The 25,548-nt window shown below is 41.7% G+C and overlaps 2 protein-coding genes across 2 annotated transcripts; one reads left to right on the plus strand and one right to left on the minus strand.

The window, feature by feature from the left end:
* Positions 1-165: 165 nt before the first annotated feature.
* HEXDC (hexosaminidase (glycosyl hydrolase family 20, catalytic domain) containing) lies at positions 166-6,503 on the plus strand (the record flags this gene model as incomplete). Its single annotated transcript, XM_010007279.1, has 9 exons — positions 166-336; positions 1,679-1,862; positions 2,135-2,206; positions 2,956-3,151; positions 3,836-3,918; positions 4,709-4,787; positions 4,864-4,965; positions 5,486-5,575; positions 6,307-6,503. Coding segments are annotated over 9 exons (1,146 nt in total), but the record flags the coding sequence as incomplete, so codon positions are not given.
* Positions 6,504-9,883: 3,380 nt separating this feature from the next.
* Positions 9,884-15,898, minus strand: LOC104397227 (chromosome unknown open reading frame, human C17orf62). The gene is made up of 6 exons (XM_010007178.1): positions 15,772-15,898; positions 14,566-14,607; positions 13,228-13,301; positions 11,992-12,088; positions 10,591-10,735; positions 9,884-10,013 (listed from the first exon to the last, which is right to left on the minus strand). Exons 1-6 carry the CDS (start codon positions 15,854-15,856, stop codon positions 9,884-9,886), a joined length of 573 nt encoding a protein of 190 aa, XP_010005480.1. The 5' UTR covers positions 15,857-15,898.
* Positions 15,899-25,548: the final 9,650 nt, after the last annotated feature.

The raw sequence follows: 25,548 nt of genomic DNA on the forward strand, positions 1-25,548 counted from the left end.
CCCCTCGAGGGGCACTGGGTGGTGGGGAGACCCCCGGAGCAGCAGCCCCTGTGCTCGCACCCCCGGGGCGCAGCGGGACGGGCCTCGCAGAGCCCCGGTGAAGCAAGAGGAAACGCTGCTGCCCCGTTCCTGTTGCTGCTGTTCCAACCGCGCTCTGCTTTCCCTTGGCAGTTTGTGCTGAAGCACAGGGAGTTCGCTCATCTCCGGGAGGTGAAGGTGTTTCCCAACGCCCTCAACCCGCACAAGGAGGAGTCGCGGGCGCTGGTCAAGGCCATGATCGACCAGGTCATGGCGCTGCACGAGGACTTGAAATGGTTTCACATCGGGTGTGATGAGGTGGGACTTGAGCCAGGACGTGTTTTTGGTGAGGGGTGATGGTGAGGGCTGAGGCTTCTGCACTTCAGTGGCACTTCATGTTGGGGTGGCAGAAAACACCAGTTCAAGGCAGTGTAGAAAAGTCTTTTCAGCAATAAACTATCCCAGTACACTGGATGTTATTTCTATTGATCTGTCTGTGATACCCAAATTATTTAAAACAGTTTGTTCAAGTTAACTTGGCACTTGGTTTAATGTCAGAGGAGAATTTAAAGTGAGGTATCAGCTGCAGGTATCCATTAAGAATCATGTGAGTTCTGATGTGAGATGTTGGCTTGTTGTTCTGGCTGAATTATTCAAAGTCAGCCTTTTTGTGGTGGGAAGTTGTTGTTTTTTTCTCCAAGTTTGTCTCCTTGAGGAAGAGAGCCTTGAGTTTTCTCCTACTCAGAGTTTCTTAAAACCATCCCTAAAGCACACAGGTCCCTGAACTTCACTGTGACCACCTTCACTGCCCTGATAGTAGCTCGGTGTTTTGTATCCTCTTCTGTGGGAACTGATGGCAAGGTTAGACAGGGACCTGCAAATTTTATAATGCAGAATACTGTTTAGGTAGAATAAATGTGTTTTAGATAAAACCTTCTCTAAAACAACAGAGTTAAAGGCACATCCAGCTTAACAGACCCACATCCACCCTCTGCATAGGACCAGGTATGCTGGGGCCACTCTTGGACATGCCCCCAAGTCACGTGTAGATTCACAGACAAATTATCTCCTTCCCCAAAACAGGAATTTCCCAATTCAGGACCTATGGGTTGCTGGATTTGAACTGGGCATCAGGAAGCAAGGGACAACCTCTTTTCACCTGTGCCCTGTGATAGAACAAGGAGCAGTGGATTCAAGGTAGAACACAGGAAGTTCCACCTCAACATGAGGAAGAACTTCTTTCCTGTGAGGGTCACAGATCCCTGGGCCAGGCTGCCCAGAGAGGTTGTGGAGTCTCCTTCTCTGGAGACTTTCCAGACCCATCTGGAGGGGTTTCTGAGTGACCTGCCCTAGTTTTGATCCTGCTCTGGCAGGGGGGTTGGACTTGATGTTCTCCAGAAGTCCCTTCCAACCCCTGACATGCTGTGATTCTTTAGACATTTTCATTTCTCTAGGAAGATTCCCTTACATGATGCATTTAGTCAAGGCCACAGCCTCCTGCAGACTGATGTGCTTGCAGTGTCTTCAAAACTGAGGGATGCTTTTAAGTGTCTCCACTCTGTGTGTCACATCTGTGCAATAGGCTTTGAATACTGTATGATTTCCTGATACAAGCTTCTTCTTGCTGTTCCTGTACAAGGATTATTTGTTGATGTTTCAGGTTTACTACCTGGGTGAGGGAGAGGAGTCACAGCAGTGGCTGCAGCAACAAGACAACACTCCAGAGAAGCTGTGCTTATCCCACATAAAAGCCGTTGCAAGTTGTGTGGCCTCATCGTACCCCACTGTGACACCCATCGTGTGGGATGACATGCTCAGAGGGATGAGTGAGGAAACACTGGCAGGTGTGTGACCCATGATGGGCTGAGTCATATTTCCTTGCTTGCAGAGAAGTTTACACAACCCGTCAGAACAGATTTGTTGGCAGATGAAAATAATGAAAGCAAGATATCTGAAAATAGTTGTCATATGTTCCATTAGACTAGAAAGTAGAGATATGTAGTCCTTGGCTACATCAGATGCTGTCTGACTGTGTCTGTGACACCAATAACATGTATTTAGTTCTCACTGTTAACTACCCATTGCCCATTATTTAGAAGTGCTCTGTTCCTTTCAGAGTCTGGGGTCCCACAGCTCGTGCAGCCAATGATCTGGGACTACACAGCAGACCTTGATGTGGAGGGCAAAGGTTTGTATTTGTCACCTGCTCAGCAAAATAACCAAAACAAAGTACTATGATTGAAACATACCTTAGTTGCACACACACACACAAAAATCTGTTGTTAAATTGCTTTTTATTGCTTTAATAGCAGAAACATAGCTCATTTGATCTCATGTAATAGTTGCTATGATTTATTTTCCTTTTCTATTGATTTATTTAGTCCTATAGAGGACTCCTATAAATGCATTTTCTGGGCTATGGAATCACTGGTGGGAGATTGAGAGGTTTTTCACAGGCCCTGCTACATTAACTTTACTTGGTTTAAAACCAGTGGGAGCAGATAGCTCCATATTGAACAGCTCTCCACTAGAAGCTTGAAGGCTTCCTACATCCATAGAATTCAAAGGGAAAACTCCTAGAGGCTCCCATAAGAGAATCAATCATCTAACATGCATACAAATATTTCTTTGAGAGAAGACCCAGTTGTCAGGAGGTGTGCATGCTGCTTACATACCCTCAGCTCTTAGCACTGAAGCAATTTAGCAATTCAAGGGAATGGAGTAACTGGGCACATGCAGGAGGGCAGTCAGACACCAGGTGGGCTGCTGAGGGAGCCTGCCACATCTGTCATCCTTGGTGATGCTCCAAACCTGACAGAACAAGGCTCAGCAGCCTGCTGTGACTGAACCTGGGTTCCTGTTAATTGCAGCATTACATTCAAAGCTGACAATAGAGAACACCTTATCCTATAACCATTCTTTTGTCTCTTCCTGCAGTGCATCTCATAGAGAAGTATCGTAGATGTGGCTTCTCCAAGGTGTGGTTTGCTAGTGCTTTTAAAGGGGCTACAGGAGTGAATCAGTCTCTGACACTTATTGGACACCACTTGAAAAACCATCTGCAGTGGCTGAAGGTGGCAAGCAACAGCCCTGCTGATCTCCTTGAAGGTATTGCCCTGACTGGCTGGCAGAGGTAAGAACCATCCTTTTAAACACTTCCAAGGATCTCATGGAAACAAACTCCCACCCAAAAACTTCCTAAGAGGTAGAAGGAGGCTGGGGATTTAGAAAGGAGCTTTGCAATCCTGCAGTCCTTCCTGTTGGCTGCACCTGGGCTTCCCCTAGCTGTCTGTGAAGGTGGATTTCAAGAGTTCCAGACAACTGCTGCAGTATTTATCAGTAGGAGCAAGGGCTTTGGCAGACACCAGCAATAGCAGGTTGGGTTTGAAGGCTTGTAGGTACTTTGTAGCACCGTGGGCTGCTGACAGACACACCCTGCATTCTGCTAACTGTGCTGTAACTGAATGGGGGGAATTCAGATACAATGGAACTGCAGAAGAGATTGGTAATATAAGAAGTAAAAGGCTTTTAAGCAACAGCCAAGAGATGTAAGGGAATACCAGAGATCTGACTTCTAATTTCTGACCCTAATTGTTGAGGGTCAGAATTCTAACCCTAAATGAGCCAAGTAATTTGACTGCCTGTTCCCTCTAGTGAAACAGGAATACTTCAGATTTCAGAGAAAGTCCCTTATCTGAGACAGAAACTGACAATTCTAAAGCTCATTGACTTGTAGTGATTGAAGCACTAACACTTCCCACTCTTTTAGAATGTTCTGATACTGAAGCATCTAATTAATTAATATTTTCTTATTTAGGTATGATCACTTCTCCGTTCTGTGTGAGCTTCTCCCTGTGGCAATTCCATCCTTGGCTGTATGTCTGCAGGCACTAAAGAATGGTACAATGACAACTTTATACTCTCAGCTAATGCCTAGCACACGAGTGAAGTGACCTTGCCCTAAGGTTGGCACAGGCTTATTATATTTTGAGGTGGTCTAACTGTCTGATCATGCTCTGAATTACAAACAATAAATTAAACATATTGCACGTGGGATACAGAAGCAGAGAAGCCTCTTGGCCTGTCTTTAAAAACAACCATAACATACTAATGGTTTGGTTTAACCCACAAATAGACACAAGCTTCTTTATGCTCATAGTAAAAAAAAATAAAGCTGAATAGCTTTTGAGACTGATTTAAAATGCTACTGATATGAGATTGATTTTGTTTAGATTTAGAACTTGTTTACACTAAATTGTTTTAACTAATCAATTTTCTTAACATTGATCTAGGCAGTACACTGGTAAAATACTTCCTGTAGTTTCTGGTTTCTTCACAGGTAGTTGCCAATTTATTTTTTTTATTTTGGTCTCTCTGTATTTATTTTCAAAATAAAAACCCCACAACCTACTTGTTTTTAACTAAGGCTCTAGAAACGTTCAGCATGCTGAATGGAAAGCTCATAGCTAGGAAGTGCTTTTCCTAGCACAAGGCAGTTGTGTGAAAGTCAATGTACCCCTCCCACCCTCAGGGTTTTTTCCTTATTCTGTTTCCATCTTACCTTTTAAAAAAAAAAATCTTCATCCAAGGAGAACTACTAAGCCAATGCAGAGGACTCCAGAATAACCTTCTCTTATAACCATTTTGGTTATTTAGGCTCCTTTTGCTTATTTCCACTGTCTTCTGCCAGGTGGCTATTCTGAAAAGAGTAAAGAAAATGTGGAAAAGCTGCTGGGAATGTCCAACCTGGAAACTGATACTTACATGAGGTAAAATTACAGCTGTGGAATCAGATGTTTCTCATGGTGTGGCAAATTCAGAAACTAATGGATCCTCTTTGGACAGTACAAGTCTGGGGACCTTTCCTGGGAGCAATATCCTTGCACTTGTGACCCAAGTTACCTTCTACCTCAAGTCATCAGTGGATGAACTTCTTGAAAGGAACAGGTAATGAGTTATGTTGATTTTTCTGCAGGAGTGGGGAGCTGTGTCATCTCTAAGAGGGGCATTAACTCCAGCAAAGGGATGCAGGCATCAAGCTCTGCATTTCAGGAATCACATCCCTATATATTGACACCTCAGCAGAACGTAATACTTGGATACACATTTAAAGTATGTCAGCAGAATCCTTAAACACTGTGTTGCCTTATTTCAAGAATCAAGTTATTTCCTGAATTAAAATCTTACTGCTACTTAAAGTTAAAATTAATTTATTTTAATGCTACAGTTACAAAAAAAAACCTTGAAATGAAACTTAAATTGCAACTAATGAACAGTTATTCTCACTTGCCAGGAAAAGTCTTTTACAAGCTGGTTCTAAAGGAATATAGACTTAAATTTATTTATTCCTTGAGCATGTCTTCTGTTTGTGCAGGAAAGGTTCAGCTCAAGCCCTGTCCCTTCCCTTACAGCCTACAAACATGTCACTGCTGCTTCAAAAACTGTTCATACTCCCATTTCTTTTCAGATATGTCACAGGCTGGTTCAGCCCCTACCACAGAAAAAGGAAGATTATTCACCCTATCATCATGCATCACTTCCAGCCAGATGCAGTCAGGTAACACCACTGATGTTGCATTATAGCAGAAATAAAAGTCTTGTCATTTTTTGGGTACTGATGGACATATGGAGTCCTTGCCCCTTTCCAGAATTATTTCAGAAGCATCAGTGGAAATCAAACAATATGAAGTGTTCATCATGTGGCTTTAAACAGAAGAACCTGTTTCTCTGTCTGCCTCTGTTGAACAAATCCTTCGCACCCAAGTCCAAAATTGGTCTCCAGAAAACTCTCCTTTTGCTCCCTGTCACCATATGTGCTTTTCAGAACTTGTCCTCAAAGTGATGCTGATTCATGCTAAATGGCTAACTTACACTTTCTGTGATCAGGGGAATATCCAACAGCATCCACTCTTCCTGATAAAAAAAACAATTTAATTCCCAACAAGTCAGAGTCAGTTTCAGTTACACTTAAAATGTGTATAGTGGTTTTTTTCAGCTCACATTTCAGTACTTAAAGTCACTGCAGAAGTGCTAAGATTAATGGTCCTTAAGCAGAAACAGCATTAACATTTTGTCATCTGCACAAACTCCAGTCCCTTGAGCTCTTGTGATAGGTGCTTCTTTTCCTGTAAAGTCATTCTAAGGACTGCTCTCCCTTCCAAAGGCCCAGTAATGGAGCCCTCCCAGGAGGCAGAGCTCAGCTGCAAATGTGATTGTTTCTTCCTGTCTCATTTCTGCTTAGTCTTCTCTCCAAGTGGAATTGTTTCTTCCTGTCTCATTTCTGCTTAGTCTTCTCTCCAAGTGGAATGCTGTGGTGCAGGACCTCCGAGCAGCCATGGAGCAAGTTTTCCATGAGTGTACAATAGAGGAGTGGATGGAGGAGAATGTCCACCCCAGCCTACAGAAGCTGCAGGAAGTGGTGGATGATTTAGATGAAGCAATAAAAGCACTAAATTAAGGGCATTTCAATTAGGCTTATTCCATGGAAAAACATGGCTGGTGGAAATCTCAAACTAGACATAGCTAGTTTGTCATCTTAAGAGTTAAAGCAACAACTATGATTAAACGAAAGTGACTTGAAGGCTTCAAGGAATTGATTAGTGTAATAAGCTTCAACTCTTACTTTTCCTGTCTTAACACATTGTTGAGCCTTAACTCACCTGCCCTCTAAGTCAGATTTGCTCCTCTTGCATAACAGAATGCAGGAGTGAGCCAGGACTCAGCTCAAGGCAAGAGAAAAACCCAATTTCATTCAGATTTTATATTTGTAATAGTAATAGACTTTCTATATAACAATGGCCAGGAAGAGTTCCACAAGTTCTTCTCTTAGTCAGGAGCCAATGTGTCACCCATTTTGCATTTTCCATAAAACACAAGATTGAGGATATTTTAAACAAGCTTTAGGTCCTTATGATCTGTACTTCAGCTCCCGTTGAACTACATTGAGAGAGATGTTCTACAAAGACAAGTAATTCCCAAGTCTGGTAGTTAAGTACACAACCATAAATATGCAAAATATTTTTATTTTAATGAGAGCTTTAGGAGTTAGGTCCACATGTAGATTTTTATCTAAAAAGAACCAATTACTATGTATAACTTAATTACAAAAGCCACTTACCTTGAAATAAATGAGATCTTAATTTATATTACTTTAATAAATCCTTTGATACTCAAAGTGTTCATAAAAAGTATTTGGTTTTTTTTCATGTGGCCTGTGGGTTTGGTTTAAAGGGGGGAAAATGCAAATACATTCACTCACCAGGGGAGAGTTGGTTTTATCAGCTTATCTGAAATTGAAAACTGAGCTGCTGTAACAGGGTCAGCAAGGAGCTGGGGATTTGGGCTTCCTCTGCTGTCCTGCCCTCCATTAACTCCTCCAGTAGGGCTGTGCCAAGTAGTAATTTAGACTGTCATCAATATTTTAACACATTTCCATTAAAACAAATTAAAAAAAAGACTACAGTGACACAAAACAAGTTATCAAAGTTGATTTTATCAATGGCTATTTTTTAAAAAAGACAAGGTACAAGGCCTCACTGGAATTCTACTTGCAATTTTAAAGTAGAAAAACAATTTCTAACCATTTTGCCTCTCAGTGATCTACTACAGTGTTAGAACTAGCACTTTATTGTGTAAGCCAGCTTAGGCTTTGGTGTCTGTGTAAATTCATAAATTCAGCACAAGAGTCAGATGTCAGCTATATGCTATAAATATTTGGCTTTTCTTTGAGACTTGTACAATTGATCCTCGTCACTGAAACATTAATTCTGTGAAGTATCAAAATATTAAGTTATAGTTTAGATGATGCAGCTTTCTCCCTTTGTACAACATGCAGTATTTCCTCCTGGAAGTCCTTAGAACACTTGACATTCTAATTTTACTTAGCTGAGGAAAAAAAACAATTCTCCAAATCCCCAGTCTCATTCCCCCCTTTCCAAAATGAGTATTTCTAGGGTATATATTAGAGTGGATTTAAATGAAGATCTCTCCAAAGTGTTACATCCTGCAATATTTTTTTTAAACAGGTTAGATAATTATTCCTAGCTTACAGCTGTGCTTCAGAATAAAGGCCAGATGTAGCTAATTCCCTGCAACCTAATTTTCATACAATTTCATACAACCCAACATCCCTAACTTGCAGCTTCCCAGTTCCAGTGGTTTGGAGTTTGAAAGCCACAGGATTAGCCCATCAGCTCAGAGGACTTCACAAGGATGTATATTGGTCTGCTTTGATACCTCACCTGATTACAAGTTTCTTATTGAACAGAAACAGACCCACTTCTGTGCTGCAGTCAAGCTGCACCAAGAGCCACCTCCCTGTTACAGTCTGATTACCCTTTCAAACTGACAGTAAGAGCACCTGGTCTCCCAGCTCACACACTAGGTCTAAATGGCTTCAAGTGAAATCTTGGTCAGATAAGTATGTACTTAGTTCCAAATACAGGTGGAACACACCACCAGACATCTTCTGCTGAAACATTCTCAGAGCTCTCTCTTCTGTAGAGGTAGAGTGCTTTGAAACAAGAACACAGGTTATTCCAAGTCCTGAAGACATTTGCTGCTGGTCAAAGGTGAAAGCAGACCACACAGTCATCTCCTACCTCATTCAGACCTGCAGGAACTGTGGAAATATTGTCTAGTTCAGGACTGAACACCATACAGTTCCTGGATAAAAGCTAGTTAATACAAGCAATTATAGCAGGTTGAAGGAACTTTACAACTCTTTACAACTCTTTCCTTCCACTGAAAAGCTGACAGAGGCACAAAGTTTTAGTTCTAGACAGAACATGTTGACTAACAGAGGTAGCTTTTACTTAAAAAAATTTTGGAGAATTCATCTTTTAACTATTTAAGACATTATTGGTCAGAACAGAGGACACTACTCACACCCAGAGTAAAGCATGGGTGCAAGTCTAACATTGGATCTATCCCAGCTGTGTTAAAAAAAGTTATTACTTGCGCTTAGGTGTAATTTCAAGTGAGGAAACACTAAACTAATCTAGGCTGCTACATTGAGCTCAGTCTTTTCCCTTAAGTAACACATGTGCTTTTCTTCCTTTCTAAATATATAGTTAAAACAGTAAATATTAAGGTCTAGTAAAAGGTTATTCTATCTTAGGATAGTCTATGCCCAGAAGTTCAGCAGAACTAGATTAAGTTACAACATCCCAAAGACAGGCAATCATCAACATGGTCATTTTTTGTTTACTGTTTATGGCTCCTTGGAAAGTCCCAGAGGATTAGGACAATGTAACAAATTGATCAGCCTGATGTTTCCAAGTCCAGGACAGTCATTCCAACTTAATTTTTCACTGAAATCTAGTGGCAAGTCAGTAGAATATAAAAGAGCCACAGTCCTGCATCACCTAATTGCATGTATTAAGCTGCTTATAACCTGTTGAACAATATAGTCAATCACTTAAAATATTTCAAGACAAACCTGAAAGCAGTGTGCTGTGAGTAAGAAATTCAGCTCTTCTACACTTCATATCTTGTATCTGCAGCAGGTGCTTGCAATACATGGATACATCTGTATCTCCACTTCATTAGTGGGAAAGCATGTAAATTATTTCAAACAAATTCATTCATAAATAACCATTCCTAGACAAGTTTGATAAGCTTACAAAACTCAAAAGCAAAAGAGCAAATAAAACAGGATATGCTTTGGACTCTACCCTGGCAATACTGTGAGCATGGATTCTGAAGCAGCTGAGCACCAATTTGTCCTAAGACAGATTCCTTCCATAGTACATGCACATGTAGAGAAATGCCCAAGTCAAGATTATGAGGGGATTCTTTTCCTGAAGAATAATCTGTAAGTTCCAGATGTTTGAAAGCTTCTGCTTTCTTCAGCTCATGATGTCTGTTAGTATTTATCTTGTGGTTCATCAGCATCACTAGCCTCTGTTTCGCTGCTCTGAGAGAGATCTTGTTGGTTCTCTATTCTGTCCAGTCCCAGAAAACTAGTAATGAGTTTGGCAACTGCTTCCACATCACTGTGGAAAGGAAGAAAGAACAGAAGAGTTAGTGGAACTGTGGTGCTGACAACAAAAGGCATGCTAATTCCTGAGAACAACTGTTTGGAGGGCCAGTTAACATATGACTGACAGTGAAGGTATATTAAGCCAAGCCATTACTTCCATATCAGAACAAATTAATCCCCTTCCCACAGACGCTGCTGCAAGATTCCTTATTGTTGATGCTTTACATAAATGCTGTTCATTGATAAATACACTGAATGTTTGCAAAACAGAATTAACCCCCTCTGCCATTGCACAGCTGAGCTAGTGAAGGTAACTACAGGAGACATGCAGTACTGAAGGGATCTTAGATACCTAAATATGATGAGTATCCCAATGGGAGATGGTGCTGCCCAAATGTCTGAAACTGAAAGCATTAAAGGGTTTTAAAAAAGTTAAGCTGAATAACACAAGAACATACCAGCAAGTATGAAAACGGAGCTAGAATAAGTCTCAGTAGTACACAATTCCTGACCCGTGTGATTGGTGTTTCCCACCTTACACATACTAATTTAAAAAAAAAACACAAGAAGAAAAAAAGGCCACACCATACCTTCTACAGCCCAGCACTGCACTCTGAGTCAGGGGGTGTGCAAACCCAGTGCTAAACCTCAGCAGCACCAGATAACCCTTCCCAAAGTACCGCACCACCTCCTCCTCCACATGCACCGCTCGGATCTCAGGCAGCAGAGCCACGACTGTGAAGAGAGGTGGAAAAACAGCCTGTCAGCACACAGGGAACTCCCAGCACTGCCAGGGGTGACTCCCCTGGGACCCTGAGTGCCACTGCTTTGATCCCAAACAACCAAGGCAGTCCTGCAATAGCCAAACACTACTGAGCTATTCAGGAAGAACAAACAAGGGAAGCAAAGGGGGAAAACTACTGCATGTACCAGTGAACAAGATATTCTGCCTCCAGGAACTGGGGGACCATTAGTTTATTTCTTCTGTTTCCCACTTTAATAACAGTTCTAACTATTTTTCTGTATGGAGTAGGTAAAGAGGTGTTAAGTTCACCAGGACTGAACAAATGCTGAAAGGTTTAATTGCTCAGAGCTCCTGATCTCTGCATCTCCACATTAACAGTACCTGAAATAGGTATTACCAAGAGCTTCTCAGAAAGAGATGTGCTCAGCTCCCCAACATATAAACATACCCTAAAGAAACATTCAGAAACATTAAACATTCTTCTCTTCACATCTCTTATCTTCCATCTCCAACTGTTTAAAAAACAATTCAGCTTAAGAACATTCCAAATGTTGTCAGTTTTCTAAGCATATGGAGAGTTGGTTTGATTTAGATTAGTGAGTAGAACTAAAAAAAAAAATCTGCCATTGCAGAGGGTCCTGCTGTTTGCCATGGAGCTCCTGGCTCAGTGCCTCAACCCAGTCACCTAATGCACTTCAGCTCCTGTTACTCCAACAGGAAGCTCAGGAGAAACAAGATACTGCACCAAGCTGAGCCTAGCAAATATGCTGCTTTCAATGCATATTCTATAGCTACAAGATACAACATGCCTGCCTGCATGATATCTAAACATTTGCCTGCTACCAAAGCAGGTAGCTTTTACCAGCCAGATCATTTTATCAAACAGATTAGATTACAGAAATCTTGACTCATGGATCCAAAATTTCAATTTTTCAGCAGTCCCACCTGCAAAGCAGGAGAGTCACAAACCCACACATCAAAATTCCAAAGGAATGGCTTAGACTATTGCAGAAAGCAATGTGTAAGCCTAGTTAGTTGATTAAAATAATTAACAAGATGCACTCAGCACCCTAATCTGAAAAAGCATTTGAGTCCTGAGAGGCAGATTATTACATATATGCTGCTTGGGAACAAAACAGATGTGGCTAATTTGGGTATAGAACTCCAGAGCAGCTTATTAAATCAGCATGTATGCATTCATTCTGTCCACCCCCCACATTTGCTACCACAGATGCTGCTTTCTCACCTTGTTCATTGCCTCCTTTTGAGAAGGTCAGTAATTTTTTGTAAAGATTGAATGTTTTTAGGCAAACTGTTCCCTTGTTCTTATCAAATACAGCTTCCTGTAACATTGAAAAATAAAGATTTTCTTACAAACAGCACCAGCAACTATGCTTCAAATACAAATAAAAGTAAAATAAAGCAAAATATTATGTAAAATAATCTTGGTAATACAGAAAAATGCACAGCTATTTTAGAGACATTCCTCTGTTACTTAAACTGTGAAAATCATCTTGCTCTTGGCTTTAACAGAGACTTTAACATCTCTCCTGTATTACTTCTAGAAGGAATTTAAAGCTGGTTTCATTGCCCCACTCAACACATTCCTAATGTAATAAAAACTCAGCCTGGAATCACATTTGAACAGTAACTTGCAGGTCCTGCAGTTTTCACTTCCAGTGCATGCATTTGGACTGCAGTACAACTACACAGCAAACATATTTCTAGCTACACTTTTCGCTAACACAGTCACTAGCTCCACCAAAATTCTGGTGTTGTTCTTTCTCCCTTTTTTATGTAAGAGGAAGAAAAGGCCACAAAACAGTTTGGGGCAAGTGTCCTCTTAAAAAAACCCACACTCTTATGTTTAGCTTCATGCTTTTATGCTTGCATAGGAAAAAAATACTGCCCAGAGAAGGGCTACAAAGGTGATCCAAGGGCTGGAGCATCACTCCTATGAAAACAAGCTGAGAGAGTTGGGGCGTTCAGCTCCAGAGAGACCTTAGAGCACCTTCCAGTGCCTGAAGGAGCTCCAGGAAACGTGGGGAGGGACTGTTTACAAGGGCATGGAGAGATAGAACACGAGGTAATGGATTAAAACTGAAGAGGGAAGATTTAGTTTAGACATTAGGAAGAAACACTTTGCTGTGAGGGTGGTGAGACCCTGTCCCAGGTTGCCCAGGGAAGCTGTGGCTGCCCCATCCCTGGCAGTGTTGAAGGGCAGGTTGGATGGGGCTTGGAGCAACCTGGGCTGGTGGGAGGTGTCCCTGCCCATGCAGGGGGTCAGAACTAGATGATCTTTAAAGACCCTTCCAACTCAAACCATTCTATGAATTCTAGTCCTGGTAAAGCAGCTCTGAAGGGTTTCCTTTAAACCAGGAGCACAACTTGTCTGTTTGGACTGAGCAAGTGCTCAGGGCTGCTGGGATCAGCACCCACCAACTCTTCCTGAATAACCCATTTCCCAAGCTCAGTATCTTACCTCCCACTGCTCCAGATTCTGTGCTGCCACAAAGAAGCACCCAGCCATATAGAAAAGCTTCCATGCCAAACTATCTGAACAATGCAAAAAATGTACAAAATTAGATGTTTTCTTTTTCCTTCTTTGGTATTCTAACAGCTTTAAAAGCAACATGCTCCCTTTAAAGGCCACAAAAGGATGCAACATTCCTGCCTTTAGTTGTAATGCAAGCTGTTTATTCTCCCAGAATAAAAATACAAAAACTCTCCACATCTTTTTGAAGGACTCCACCTACACCAGGTTCCAAACCATACAGAACAATAAGCATGTGTATTATTGGCAAGGTTGTAAGATCACTACATATCCTTCTCTTCTCCAAAAGCAAGGGCATCTTAAAATACATCCATAAATTTCTCACCCTGCAGTCAACCACCAAATATTTGTGCTGCAGAGGACAAGGGTAAGGGACAAAGGAAACTCATTGAAGCAAACGTTTCTCCAATAAAGGAAGCACTTGGCCCTCTGGACAAACAAACATTTGCATTTTATGTCCTGAAAATGTTTGCATACAGCCTAAGCAATTTGCTTACTCGGGCTTTTACTGAAGGCAGAGTGGAACTCTGCTCAGTATTGTTTCAGAAAAAAAACTGTTGCCCTGTCTTAAGGAAAAAAGAAAGGCTGCTAAGCTGGTGTCTCAAGCAGCTTGCACTGGACTTTGCTCTTAAAATAAAAATACATTAATTTATTGGCAACATATTCCTCCTACACACTATTAGTTTTTTTAATTTATTGTTAACAGGATGCAGCAAGAGAATCACAGGACAGCCTGCAGGATAAATTCCAGAGATGGAAGGACACCTGGCATTTGGTGCAGTCTGCTCTATTGCAGGGGGGCAGGAAGCAGCAGTAGCTGACAGTTCCCTAAAGGTGTTCTTATGAAAAATCTCTGCCAGTGATGATTTAACAGTTTCCAGAGCAACAGAGCATTCCCATCAAAGGCAAGGTAATCATTTCATTATGGTGGCAAGCAATCATTTTATGTCTTCCCAGGAGAGCTCTGAGGACCAGTGAATCACACTTATAAAACACACTGAAAGTACAAGGTGCCACATAGTAAACATCATTATTAAAAACACTCTTACAAATGGAAAGGGAGGTTGAGTAAAAAATGGAGCATTAAAGCATGGTAAGTCACACACAGGCAAGAATCCTAATTGGATTTTAATATTCACACAACACAGAGTGTGATAAGTACCTCTACTGGCTTTGAAAGGCCAGACAGAAGCTGCAGAGAGGAGTCATGAGCAGGAGAAACAGATCCACAGGAAATAAACAATTCTTAAAAAAAAAAGCCATTACCTGCACTATAATAAGCAGCAGCCAAACCTATGGAGGCTATTCCTAGGATGAGAGGGGAGAGAATTAGGACAAGCAAACAGCTCAAACCACCTAAAATTTCTTGATAAAATATGAATATATTCATGAGTTCAAAGCATTTGAAAAAAGGCACTAATGTGACTGAAAACATTAATCACTATGTGAAAGAGTCAGTTATTTTTCTCTGAACTCAGTCTAAAAAAACCTCCCATTCTGCCAAGACACCAAAGAGCAGAGAGGCTGAGGTCAGAAAGAAAAAGCTATGACGGAATTGGGAACAGCACTTCAGAGGGACTCTTAGCCAAGCCATTCCACCAACTCCTCCTCTCCATTGCAGTACAACTTTAAGCCTGGCCAACAAACTCTACAGCAGTTACTTTCCCCCCCCCTCCTCAGTGCTTTGTGGAACCAAAAGAAAACTTCTGCAATAAAGCATGTCAGAAACTGCCAGCTCATTTCTGCCGCGGAGGAGGAAGCAGTGGAGAAGTGCCTCATGTCCCAGAGCACCACTGCAAAGATCTTGTCTTGAGTGCTTGGCAAGACAAGGTCACTGTCAGCAATGACAGCCTGAGTGCTACTGCAGTAGGATCTGCTCAGCTGAAAGCAGGATAGGACACATTTTGCCCACCAGGTCTCTCAGTGCAGTCCTAAGAAGTACCACCCTGTTTTGTTTTTTCCCTGCATATACAGTGGTGTTTAGAAACAGATGCTTCTCAGAACATCCTGTATGGCTTCCCATCTCACACAGTGCTGTGAGGTGATCACTGCCAACCACACGAGATGGAACCCCAGCACCACTCTGCTGCAGAGTTTTCCATTTCTGAAAGCCTAGACATGTGTCAATGTATGAATGCATCCCCTCAGAAGCTCCATGTGTATTCCTATATGGCATATAATAAACTTTCTTTCCTTCATCTTTCAGGACTCCCTTAAAATTCTGTCCATTAACCTCTGAGGGTCTGCAGATGACAGACTGAAAAATTATCAGCCTCTCAGTGAAACTACCAAACTGAGGAGGAAGCTTCAGCTTCATTCATTGGTTATGCTGAAGGAGAAGTTCAAAGCATGATGCAATCTCCTCTGGAAAGAAAAAAAGCCTCTTGTTAGAGGCTCTTTCTAGAATTTATTCTCTAACCCTCTTCCCCTAAAGTAAGATCTGAAATAAACCCAGGAGTATTATGGTCTTACCAACAAAGAGAGACCAAGATCGAATGCCAGGTGACCTCTTCAGATGAAGATGGGAACTTGTGCGTTTTTCAACCAACATGTACATCTTCAGAAGAAACTCCCAACAGGCCAGTCTGACTCATGAAACCTCACTGGACAAAACAAAAAATGTAAGTAAGAATTGTAAATAATTGCTGACTCCAACACTTTTCCTTCCCAGCCTTTGTCAGGATTTAATCCAGACTATAAAAGGTGTCCAGAGTAAGAATGTAAATCTCTTGCAGGAAAAGCAATATATTTTCTTAATAAAAACTGCAAGGAAAAATTGTCACTTTGAGACTTGCACAACAACAGAAATCTGAATTCTTCAAGGATGTTCATTTTTCAGGTTAAAGTCTCTTCCTTTTTATTATAAGCAAACTTCAGAAGAAAATGTGAAAATCAAGAATTAGCAATACTGTTGCTAACTCATGCAGCACTTCTTCAGAGAAATAAAACAGCAAGAGCAATGGGAAATGCTTGGACAACATTTTCATGCTGGACCTGCCTGGCAGCTGAAGCAGGAGAACACAGCCTCCTGCAGCACAGACCCTGGGTCTCTCAGTCCTGGTGCCAGATCAAGAAGGGTTACAGCCTCAGCCCAGCAGTGCCACTGTCACAGTAATTGGCATTCCCATTTTTCAAGCCAAATCAAGAATAAAACCAGGAGTTTCCAACAACTAATGTGTTTGTCTCTCCCCAACAAGATCATGCCTTCATCCTAGACAGAAAGTAACAGGAGAAATTAAAAAGACAGGTAATAAAAAAAGATTAAGCGCTGGGCAACCCCATGCAGCATTTCCAGCAAGTTTGTACTATTTACAGAATAAAACTGAATTCTGGCACAATTGTGATCTCCAGTGTAAACAACAATCTTACCCCAATACTCTCAGCACAAGCATCAAGACTGATTTGCATGAGATGCAGGAGGCTTATGAGGACCCAGCTGATTTAGGATTGTAACTAGAAAGGCCAGGCTCCTTACTGCTTCTCTCTGCCAACTGGCAGACGTGCATGGTCATAAAGACCAGTAAAAGGAAATGGGAAATGAAAGCACATGCTAAGGATTGTGTCACACTGGCACAGCAGGGCAGACATTTGCCTTCATCATGTATTTCTTCTCTTTTGCTCTTTCGTGTTACAACCTGGACAGCACTTAAGGTTGGGGGTTTTTAAGCAGACTTACCCAAAAGGGATTTCTAAAAAGGATATCTACTTTTCTGATCAGGTGATGAAGCTCTCTGGAGACTGCAGGAGCATTCATCTGCTCATTTACTGTTGAAGACAACTACACCAACTCCTTCTATTGACTTGGCATTTTAATCACCAGCCAGCCAGCCCTTCTGCCCACAGAACCAGTTCCCAGGAGGTTGGCACTAAGCTGTTGTTAGCTGCCCATGGTAACAGGCTGCCACAAGGATACCAACATGCAATACATTTTTTAATAACCATGAAAAAAACACTTAAGAGAGCAGGTCCAAGCACATCCAGGTTCTTACAGAAGAAAAGTATGGCATTTTTAGTCCTTTAGTCATCTTACTGTTCACAGATACTACATGGCACTCCAACAATTCTATACCAACTGACTAGATTCAAAACCTCAGGGGATTTCTCTTCCATTTAATAAAGCAGATTTAGCCAAGACTTCTCAGTTAAATAAAAAGCATATATGACTTTGATTTTCATCTCTTAGCAACACATCTGAGAGAATCTGAAACTAAGAGACAAAACCAGTTATGCATAAGACACACTCCATCTCCTCCAGATAATCAAGCATCCTGTTTTAATTTTGAAATTACTCCTGTGAGTTGCTCTCAACATGTTATAAAATATAAGGCACATACAAAACCTTCTCCTGTCTGTGACCTAAAAAATGCCAATGAAGTAACAAATACATGAGAATCACTGCAGAAACCTGTATTTCACAAACCCCACATTCTACTTAAAGCATAATTAACAAATGCAGCAGTTAAACCCGTTCATGCAAACCCAGGTGTCTCACTCCCATGTTGATTCAGTGAAGCTGAATACTGTAAGAGTGACAGAGCACTGGGACAGGCTGCCCAGAGTCTCCTTCACTGGAGACATTCAAAACCCACCTGGACACGTTCCTATGTGATGCACTCTAGGTGACCCTGATCTGGCAGGGGGGGTTGGACTAGATGATCTTTCAAGGTCCCTTCCAACCCCTAGGATTCTATGATTTTATGAAGCTCAGTCATGCAAATGCCAGAATCAGCTTAATGTTGGACACTCCAAGTCGATAGTATCTCCTCCTACAGAGGCAGCTCTTTGCCTCAGGGAGTTAAAATGCACCCAAGCAGCTTCTTAAAGCTACACTTAATAAAATGTAAGTCATAAACAGGTCTTAAGGTAAACATGGAAGTTTCACTATGACCATTTTGTGATTACACAGAGAGAGAAGCACGTATTTTGGGGCTGCTAATTTTGCTTTAATTTGATGGGTTTGACATTAAACTGATCCTCAGGACCAAACAAAGCCTTCAGAGTGAGGGTGAGCTAGCAAAAGCTACCCAAACAGGCATCCCGAAAGCTTCACAGGTATCTAACAAGTCAGGACCACGCACTAGACTGGACTCCTTCCACCTCCTTCCCCTGGGCCTACCCCACCCCCAGGCAGACCCAGGCCCTGCCCCATCTCCCCCTCACTGAGCACCTGCAGCGCGCTGCCCAAACCCAAACAAGCCTCACTTTTCCTTCCTACACGCAACACCAGACTGAGATCTGAAATGAAAACATGCAGAATTTATTTTGATATTCCCATATCAGTTGTTTTATAGACCTTTTGAGAGGAAAAAATGAAAGTGTCTCTGGAAACTTCAAGGCTATGGTCAGTTATCAGAGGAAGCAGAAAGAGCATTCAATGTATAGAAGTAAGATATTAAAAAATACTTAAAATATTGTTGATTCTTCTGTTTCCCTCTCTGTCTCTCAAAAAAGCTATGTGATATTTTTCTCCCACTATTTTGTAGACAGTCATTTTAGGAGGTTTTGAGTTGAGGAAGAGTTTTTTTGCTATTACTGAGCTCTGATCGTTTATATTATGCTTGGGGAATATCTGGAATTTTGTATGAAGATTTTTATAGTCAGGCATATAACAAGGTATATCTGGAGCAAAAAATCCTTTGGGTTTTTTTTGAGGATATAGCTGATTATATTAAGATTGTTGGTCAAATGTTGGATACTTCTGCTTGTGACAGACTAAACCTGTGTCCTTTCTGTTTTGCTGCCTTCACTGTTTCTATTCTGTAATGACTCTGTGTCACCATCAATACTGTAAAGTGTGTGGGGATGGAAATGCAGGAGTTTTGCAGTCATGAGGAATTCAAACCATTCCTGTTAGCCTTCAGGAAAGGTGATTGGAAGGGGAAAGGGAAGGATTACAGAATCACAGAAAGCAAGTCAGGGCTACATTAGAGAGTAATTGCAGTGTCCTGATTGACACTTGGGGGTCAATGAGACATCTTATAGGAAATGGCTCTAGCAGTGGTGCCACCTTTGTGGAGGTGTAGCTAACTAAATGGACTCAGTGGTTCTGTTCATGATCAGCCCCCAGGGGATGCAACCCCAGAGACAGTATGAGTGCAGGACCTTTATTTTCACTGAGAGTTCATGACAGTGGCAGCAGAGGTGATGCTGAAAAGCATCCAGCAGAGAGGAATGTGTGGACACATCCATGCTCTTGTTTAGCATCTTTAATGAAAACTCCCACTGCACTGGAGACAACAATGTCAGTGTGATTAAATGATCATATAACAAATCACAAGAGAAAAGAATGTTAACAATACATGAAAATGGAAAAGAAATATTTATTTCAGTCCATTCAGAAACCACTTCTTCACCTGTGCTTTGTATATATGCTGTGATTGGGCTAGGACAAGCCCATCAAAAAGCCCCAAGGTATTGAGACTCTGAGAAGCTGAGTTAACTGCCCTCCCAGAGTGGCCATGCTGGCCTGGGAAGTAATTTCTGGCCTATTCCTGCCTAAGCAGAACAGCACTGATGCTGAGGAGTGCTGATGGGGAGAGAGGACCTGTTCTGGTGCATGGCCATAGGGGCTGTCCATCAGGACAGGGTGCAGTACAGTAGTGCCCAGTACAGTGCTCACTTTCCCCTGTGATGGGATAGGCCACGAGAGACCAGTGGGTTTAACAGCCTTATGATTTGCAAGGTTAAAAAGGACAATCATGGTCATCCATCGGATTTACTGCTAAGCTCAAGCAACAAAGCCTTCTGCATGAATTGTACACCAAACCCCTAATTTTGGATAATTATCTACAGTGTCAGATAAACTCAGAATAGGATTGCAAATAATTTTTGCCTTTGGCTTCCATCCATTTTCTCCTAGTCTATGCTAGCTTGCCTCTTCTCCACCTAGATGGATCAAGCCCTCTCTTCATCTCCTCTTAAATATACTAAAAGGTCTAAGCTGCTGATATTTCTCAGTGTAGGATGTTTCCCAAACCTTGACTCAGCCATTTGTTTGTATTCCCATGTCCCTTCACCGCTTTTTGAGGGTTGTCATCAGGACTGGGTGAAGTGTTTGCACAGTCCTCACACAGGTGCTGTACACAGTTACTCTGGTTGACCTCCTGGGATTGTGGTCATGGTCTCCATTGCAGCCCAGCAGTGGGTGATCATGTTTGCCCAACACGTATGGGCATCTGTCTTTGGCAGAACACCTTGTCTTAGAGGGTGGCTCTCGCTGTGCCCTGGGGGAGGCGGGCACGGCCCAGGGGCAGGTTCATAGGGGGTTTCTCTGCGTTACTAAGTTGTTTCCAGAGGCTTCCAAGACACTTGTTGCTTGTTGGTTCCCTCATGCAGCAGCTAAAGAGCATCGTGCTCGGTGTGTTCTCATCTGTGTGTCCTTATTGGTGGGTTAATGTCCCTCCCAATAACCAGCCTCATGAAAGGAGAGAGGTGGCTTCTCTCTTTGAAGCTCCCCGTTCTTCCAGATACCACTCTTCATACCTGTGAGGGCTTTTGCTGCTGGCTGGTGGTTTTGCCAGTAGTAAATTCCATTAGTGTGGCCAGTTGTTTCTTTATCATAAAGTTTATAATACGTGCTAATTACAGTAGATATAGTAATTGGATGAAATGTATCTTCTGACAGCTGTTACAGCTGTGAATGGAAGCCTTAAAAAAACATGCTATTGTTGAAAAACTAGGAGGAAATTGCAAAACAGAAGTTATTTATAATCTTACAGGTGGTAATTTTTTGTGAATTGTATGTCAGCTAAAGGCTTGAGTTTGGAAAATCTATTGTTTGGGGGGAAGAGTTTCTAATACTCTCGAAATACTGAGTTACTGTTGTGGACAGTAGCAATATTAGGAAAGCCTTTATGGGTCTAGTTCAGTTCAACATCATTCACATGTGAAAGCTATTCCTGTACAATCTATTAGAGCAACTCCTTATGTCATCTTTGGAACAATATTGGTAGAGTGCAGATGGCTGTAGTTCAGCTTCTTAAATTCCCTTTGTGTAAGACAATGTATAACTCAATTTATAAATATTTAGTTCTCTCTCAGTTGCACAGGAACATCGTCCTTCCTGAATGACAGACCTTACTTTTTGGCTTTTTTTCCTAATATGAACCTACATATTCTGGAGTGTTTGCTTAAGGCCATAATAGATTTTATTCAGCTATTCCTGAACATCATTGTTGGGGAACAGTAACTGAGTTTTTGAACAGTGTTTTTTGTAACAATCCAGAGCAAGCTATTTGAAGACAGGGAAGAAAACTCCAAACTACAGGTTCCATGGTATAGACTTAATTAGCTGTAAGTAGTAGGAAATACAAACTGGTAATGCGTATTTTGTATAACTGCCCTAATGAGAAAAGGCTTTGGGGAACTGCAAGAGTGGATTGGTATGTTTGTGAGTCATGAGGTACCAGCTGCTGGATTTCCATTTAAAAAAATAGGAAATTATAAGTATCACGTGTTCTCAACCCAAACAAGCAGCTGACTGAGTTTCCTTGGGAAGAAGTTGATGTATAAGCAGTGGTCAGTCAGCTTTCATAAGCAGCCAGTTTCTCTGGAAACTGAATGTTAAGCCATTTTGAGTGGTACAAGACAAGATTTCTTGTGTCTAGAGCAGAGTGAAATAAGAAACTCATCTGCCCCCTCTGCTCAATATAAACCACACTGCATCTCATGTGTTTTGCTGTGTTACTGTCTGCAAAAATAACACTAACTATATAGTTCTTCAGTTCTGCAAATACCCCTTTAGGATAACCTGATACAACTTAGTTTTTCTGTGACTTAATTAAAATGATGCGAAACAGAAATACCACACACAAAATCAAGCATTTATCCAAGCTAGAATATGGCAATGATCCTTGTAAGCTTCTGGTATTGGTTCATGATCCTTACATTTTTTTCTGCAATCATCTGAGGATTTTACACCAGCATTTTGCAGCTGGTAAGTGGCATTATGCCTACCAATTAAAAAAGGAAGAAAGAAGGCATTTTAAAAAAATCTTGGACTTAAAGAACAGCATGAACTGCAAAACATGTTGCTGCAGAAACAAAAAGCTGTGTTTGCCAGAAGAAATATTGAGGAATATGCAATTGACTGTGAAGTTCTTGCTTGATAATATAAACATATTTGGTAAGGCATTGTATAGTAAATGCACTTGTAACTTTTAAGTCACTAATCTAAAGACAAGAAAATTCAGATAAAACAGAGCTGTTCTTTATTTTGCATTAGTTTGGCTCTGCCTGTATTTCTGGTCTTTCTTTCTAATTTCAGACCATTTTGCTATGTATTCTTTTCTAGCTGCTTATACTTTTCCCCCTCCCCCCTCCAAGGTCTTCAACATAGAAATTCAGCTGTGCAATAAGCATGTGATCTTATTAGCATACAGGGATAAAATTCCGGCTGTGCTTGATTTTAAGCAGTTGGAAACAGTCACCAAACCAGTGATGCTTTGTGGTGGGACTGAACTGGGTCTAAGTCCCTGTTACACAGGAGGTCATCCTGTTGAGCTGTGTGGTGCCTCCCTGACCTCTGGGGGAACCTGGGGAGGACTAATTTGATGGAATGCTTGTTTACCAGCTGTAACTAAGATTGATTGCCTCATTCTGACAGCTGCTGAGTGGCATGTGCTGTCACTGACCTGAGGAGGCATTCACAGTTTGCAGTGTCTTGCAGGACTGATGCAGAACCTTTCTGAAGGTGTTTGCAGCAAACTGTCTTCATAGAAAAGTACTTACTTTGCCATTTCACCGAATAATGGAATTGTCAGGGCTGGAAGGGATGTCTAGAGATCTTCCAGTCCAACTCCCCTGCTATAGCAGGATCCCCTAGAGCACATTACCCAGGGCTGCATCCAGAGGGGTCTTGAATATCTCCAGAGAAGGGGACTCCACCAGTCTCCCTGGGCAGCCTGTTCCAGTGGTTTGTCATCCTCACCATAAAGAAGTTTTTCCTTATATTTAAATGGAACTTCCCATGTTCCAGTTGATGCCCATTGCCCCTTGTCCTATCACTGGGAACTACTGAAAATACCCTGGCTCCATCCTCCCTGCACCCACCCTTTAGATACATACAGACATTAATGAGGTTTCCCTCAGCCGTTTCTTCTCCTCTCAGCCTTTCATCGTAAGGGAGATGCTCCAATCCCCCAGTCATCTTTGTCACCCTCTGCTGGACTCTCTCTAGTAGTTCCTTGTCACTCCTGAACTGGGCAGCCGAGAGCTGGATGCAGTTCTCTAGATGTGGCCTCACCAGTGCAGAGTAGAGGGGGAGGATGTCCTCTCTCAACCTACTGACCACACACCTCCTTATGCACCCCAGAATTCCATTACCTGGAGTGCCAGTTTCCTTCCTTCAATGCTTTAGGTAAAGGTAGAAATGTTAAATGTAGCAGTGGAAGCCAAATACATGGAGAGAGGCCATAAAAGCAAGTAATGCTCTTAAGTGCTACCTCCTGGTGACATTGGAAAGCTTTTATATTGTGAGGTTTTTTTGGAAGCAGCCTTGCAGAGTTGCAAAGGTAGCAACTTACCCCCTGGGGGGCAGAGCAAAACAGGATGGTGCTTTCTTCTCTGGGGCTGTAAGGCAGGGTGCTGATGGGAATTGATCTGGTGTTCTCTGGGAAAAGAGCATAAATAGCTAATGGAAAGCAGAAATTGCTCTTGGCAAGGAGATAAATGGGACATCTACTTATCTAATGGTTACACAGGTATGATCTTCCACCCTGCGTTCAAACATTGATTCCTTGCACACTTGAGTTTTTTACAATTTTTGCTCTTTTTTTGTTTGAATTCTGAAATAAAAATTTAGGCCAGATATTCCTAAACCAAAGGATGAAATAGATATACTTAAGATATGTGTCTAAGATGTCTTCAATGCTTCAGTTTCTGCCAGTGTTCCGATTTTCATGTAGTTAACTGGTTTTCATTGTGCATATGAGGGGGAAATATAAAAAATATTTTAATTATGATCCATGCAGAGTTAGAGAAATAACTTAAATTCTCATGTCTTTTAAAGAATCACTATATCAATTTTGGATAATAAATGTAAGAATAGTAGTCTAAGTGTAATCAGAAGCATTTAGCTATCCCTTTGAGTGCAAATCTGAACACATTGCTCATTTAGAACTTTCATCTGTGCTACCACCATGGGTGTCAATGTATCTGTGGCTATTGTATCTCTGTGGAGTAAATTTTGAGATTGGTGAGCTTTTTAGGATGAAAATATTCATCTAAAAGAACAGGGAACAAGGTGTCAGCTAATACTGCATCCCAGCCATTCTGTAAGAAACACAAACTCTTAAGTTGTGTGGGGATTGCTGGAGAGGGATTATAAGTGCTTTTAAAAACCCAGCATTAATGTGCTCATGTGAAATGTGAAAGCAGCTGGAATTAAGACAAGAGAAGCACAGAAAATTATTACCAAAGCTGTTACAGTTTTTACCTGAAGCTGAGATGAGTGGTGTTTTTCCAGGGTATATGCAAAGCAGTTACCAGCTTGTGTTTCTTTACAAGAGCAGTAAGGAAGTGTTTCTGTTACCAACTGTGGGTTACAGTGCCAGACCTTGTAACAGGGGGGGATTTACCCTGTGCACTTGATAAAGGAAAGCTGCAATTCAGACAGGAAATAGTGTGTTTGTAGGAAGCTCTGTGGTTTAATTTCCAAAATGTAATTTTATAGAGAACCTCCTCTGCAGAGCTGTAGGCATGTGCTTATACATGTCTGTTCAAATAGGTCAACAAGGAGCAAAATGTGGATTGAACCCTTCTGTTAAAAGGTTACCACCTGAGGTTTGGAAAGGAAATGATTGTGAGCATCTGAGTTGATGTTTTGGGGCCAGGAGGCTGTGGAAGGCTGATGGGTTTGTTTAATGATGCTGAACATCCGGATTTGTGATACCTGTCACAGTGTCACCAGGCATACCTGGTGCAGCATCACTGACTTGTGTTTTCTTACAGCAGAATGGCTGAATAAAACGGAAACGATGTCTTTAGCAATTTCCAGACGGTTATTCCATTTAAAGGGGACTGAGAGAAAACAAATTAGGAGGAAAAAACCATTTTCATATGACAGAACTGCAGAGAATTTCTTTAAAAATAAGCAAAGAACCTTAAGCGACGCTGCAAACCTTTGGGAAAAGCTGCAGGGAAAGGGCAGCGGTGACATCCCCCGGTGTCCCCAGAGGGCGGCTCGGATTGAGCAGCGCGGGGGCCGCGGGGCCGCGCCCGGCGGGGCCGCGCGCGGTGTGTACGTGCTGG

This window comes from Chaetura pelagica, unplaced genomic scaffold (assembly GCF_000747805.2).
Source record: "Chaetura pelagica isolate M959 unplaced genomic scaffold, ChaPel_1.0 scaffold180, whole genome shotgun sequence".
In the NCBI taxonomy this organism is placed as follows: Eukaryota; Metazoa; Chordata; class Aves; order Apodiformes; family Apodidae; genus Chaetura; species Chaetura pelagica.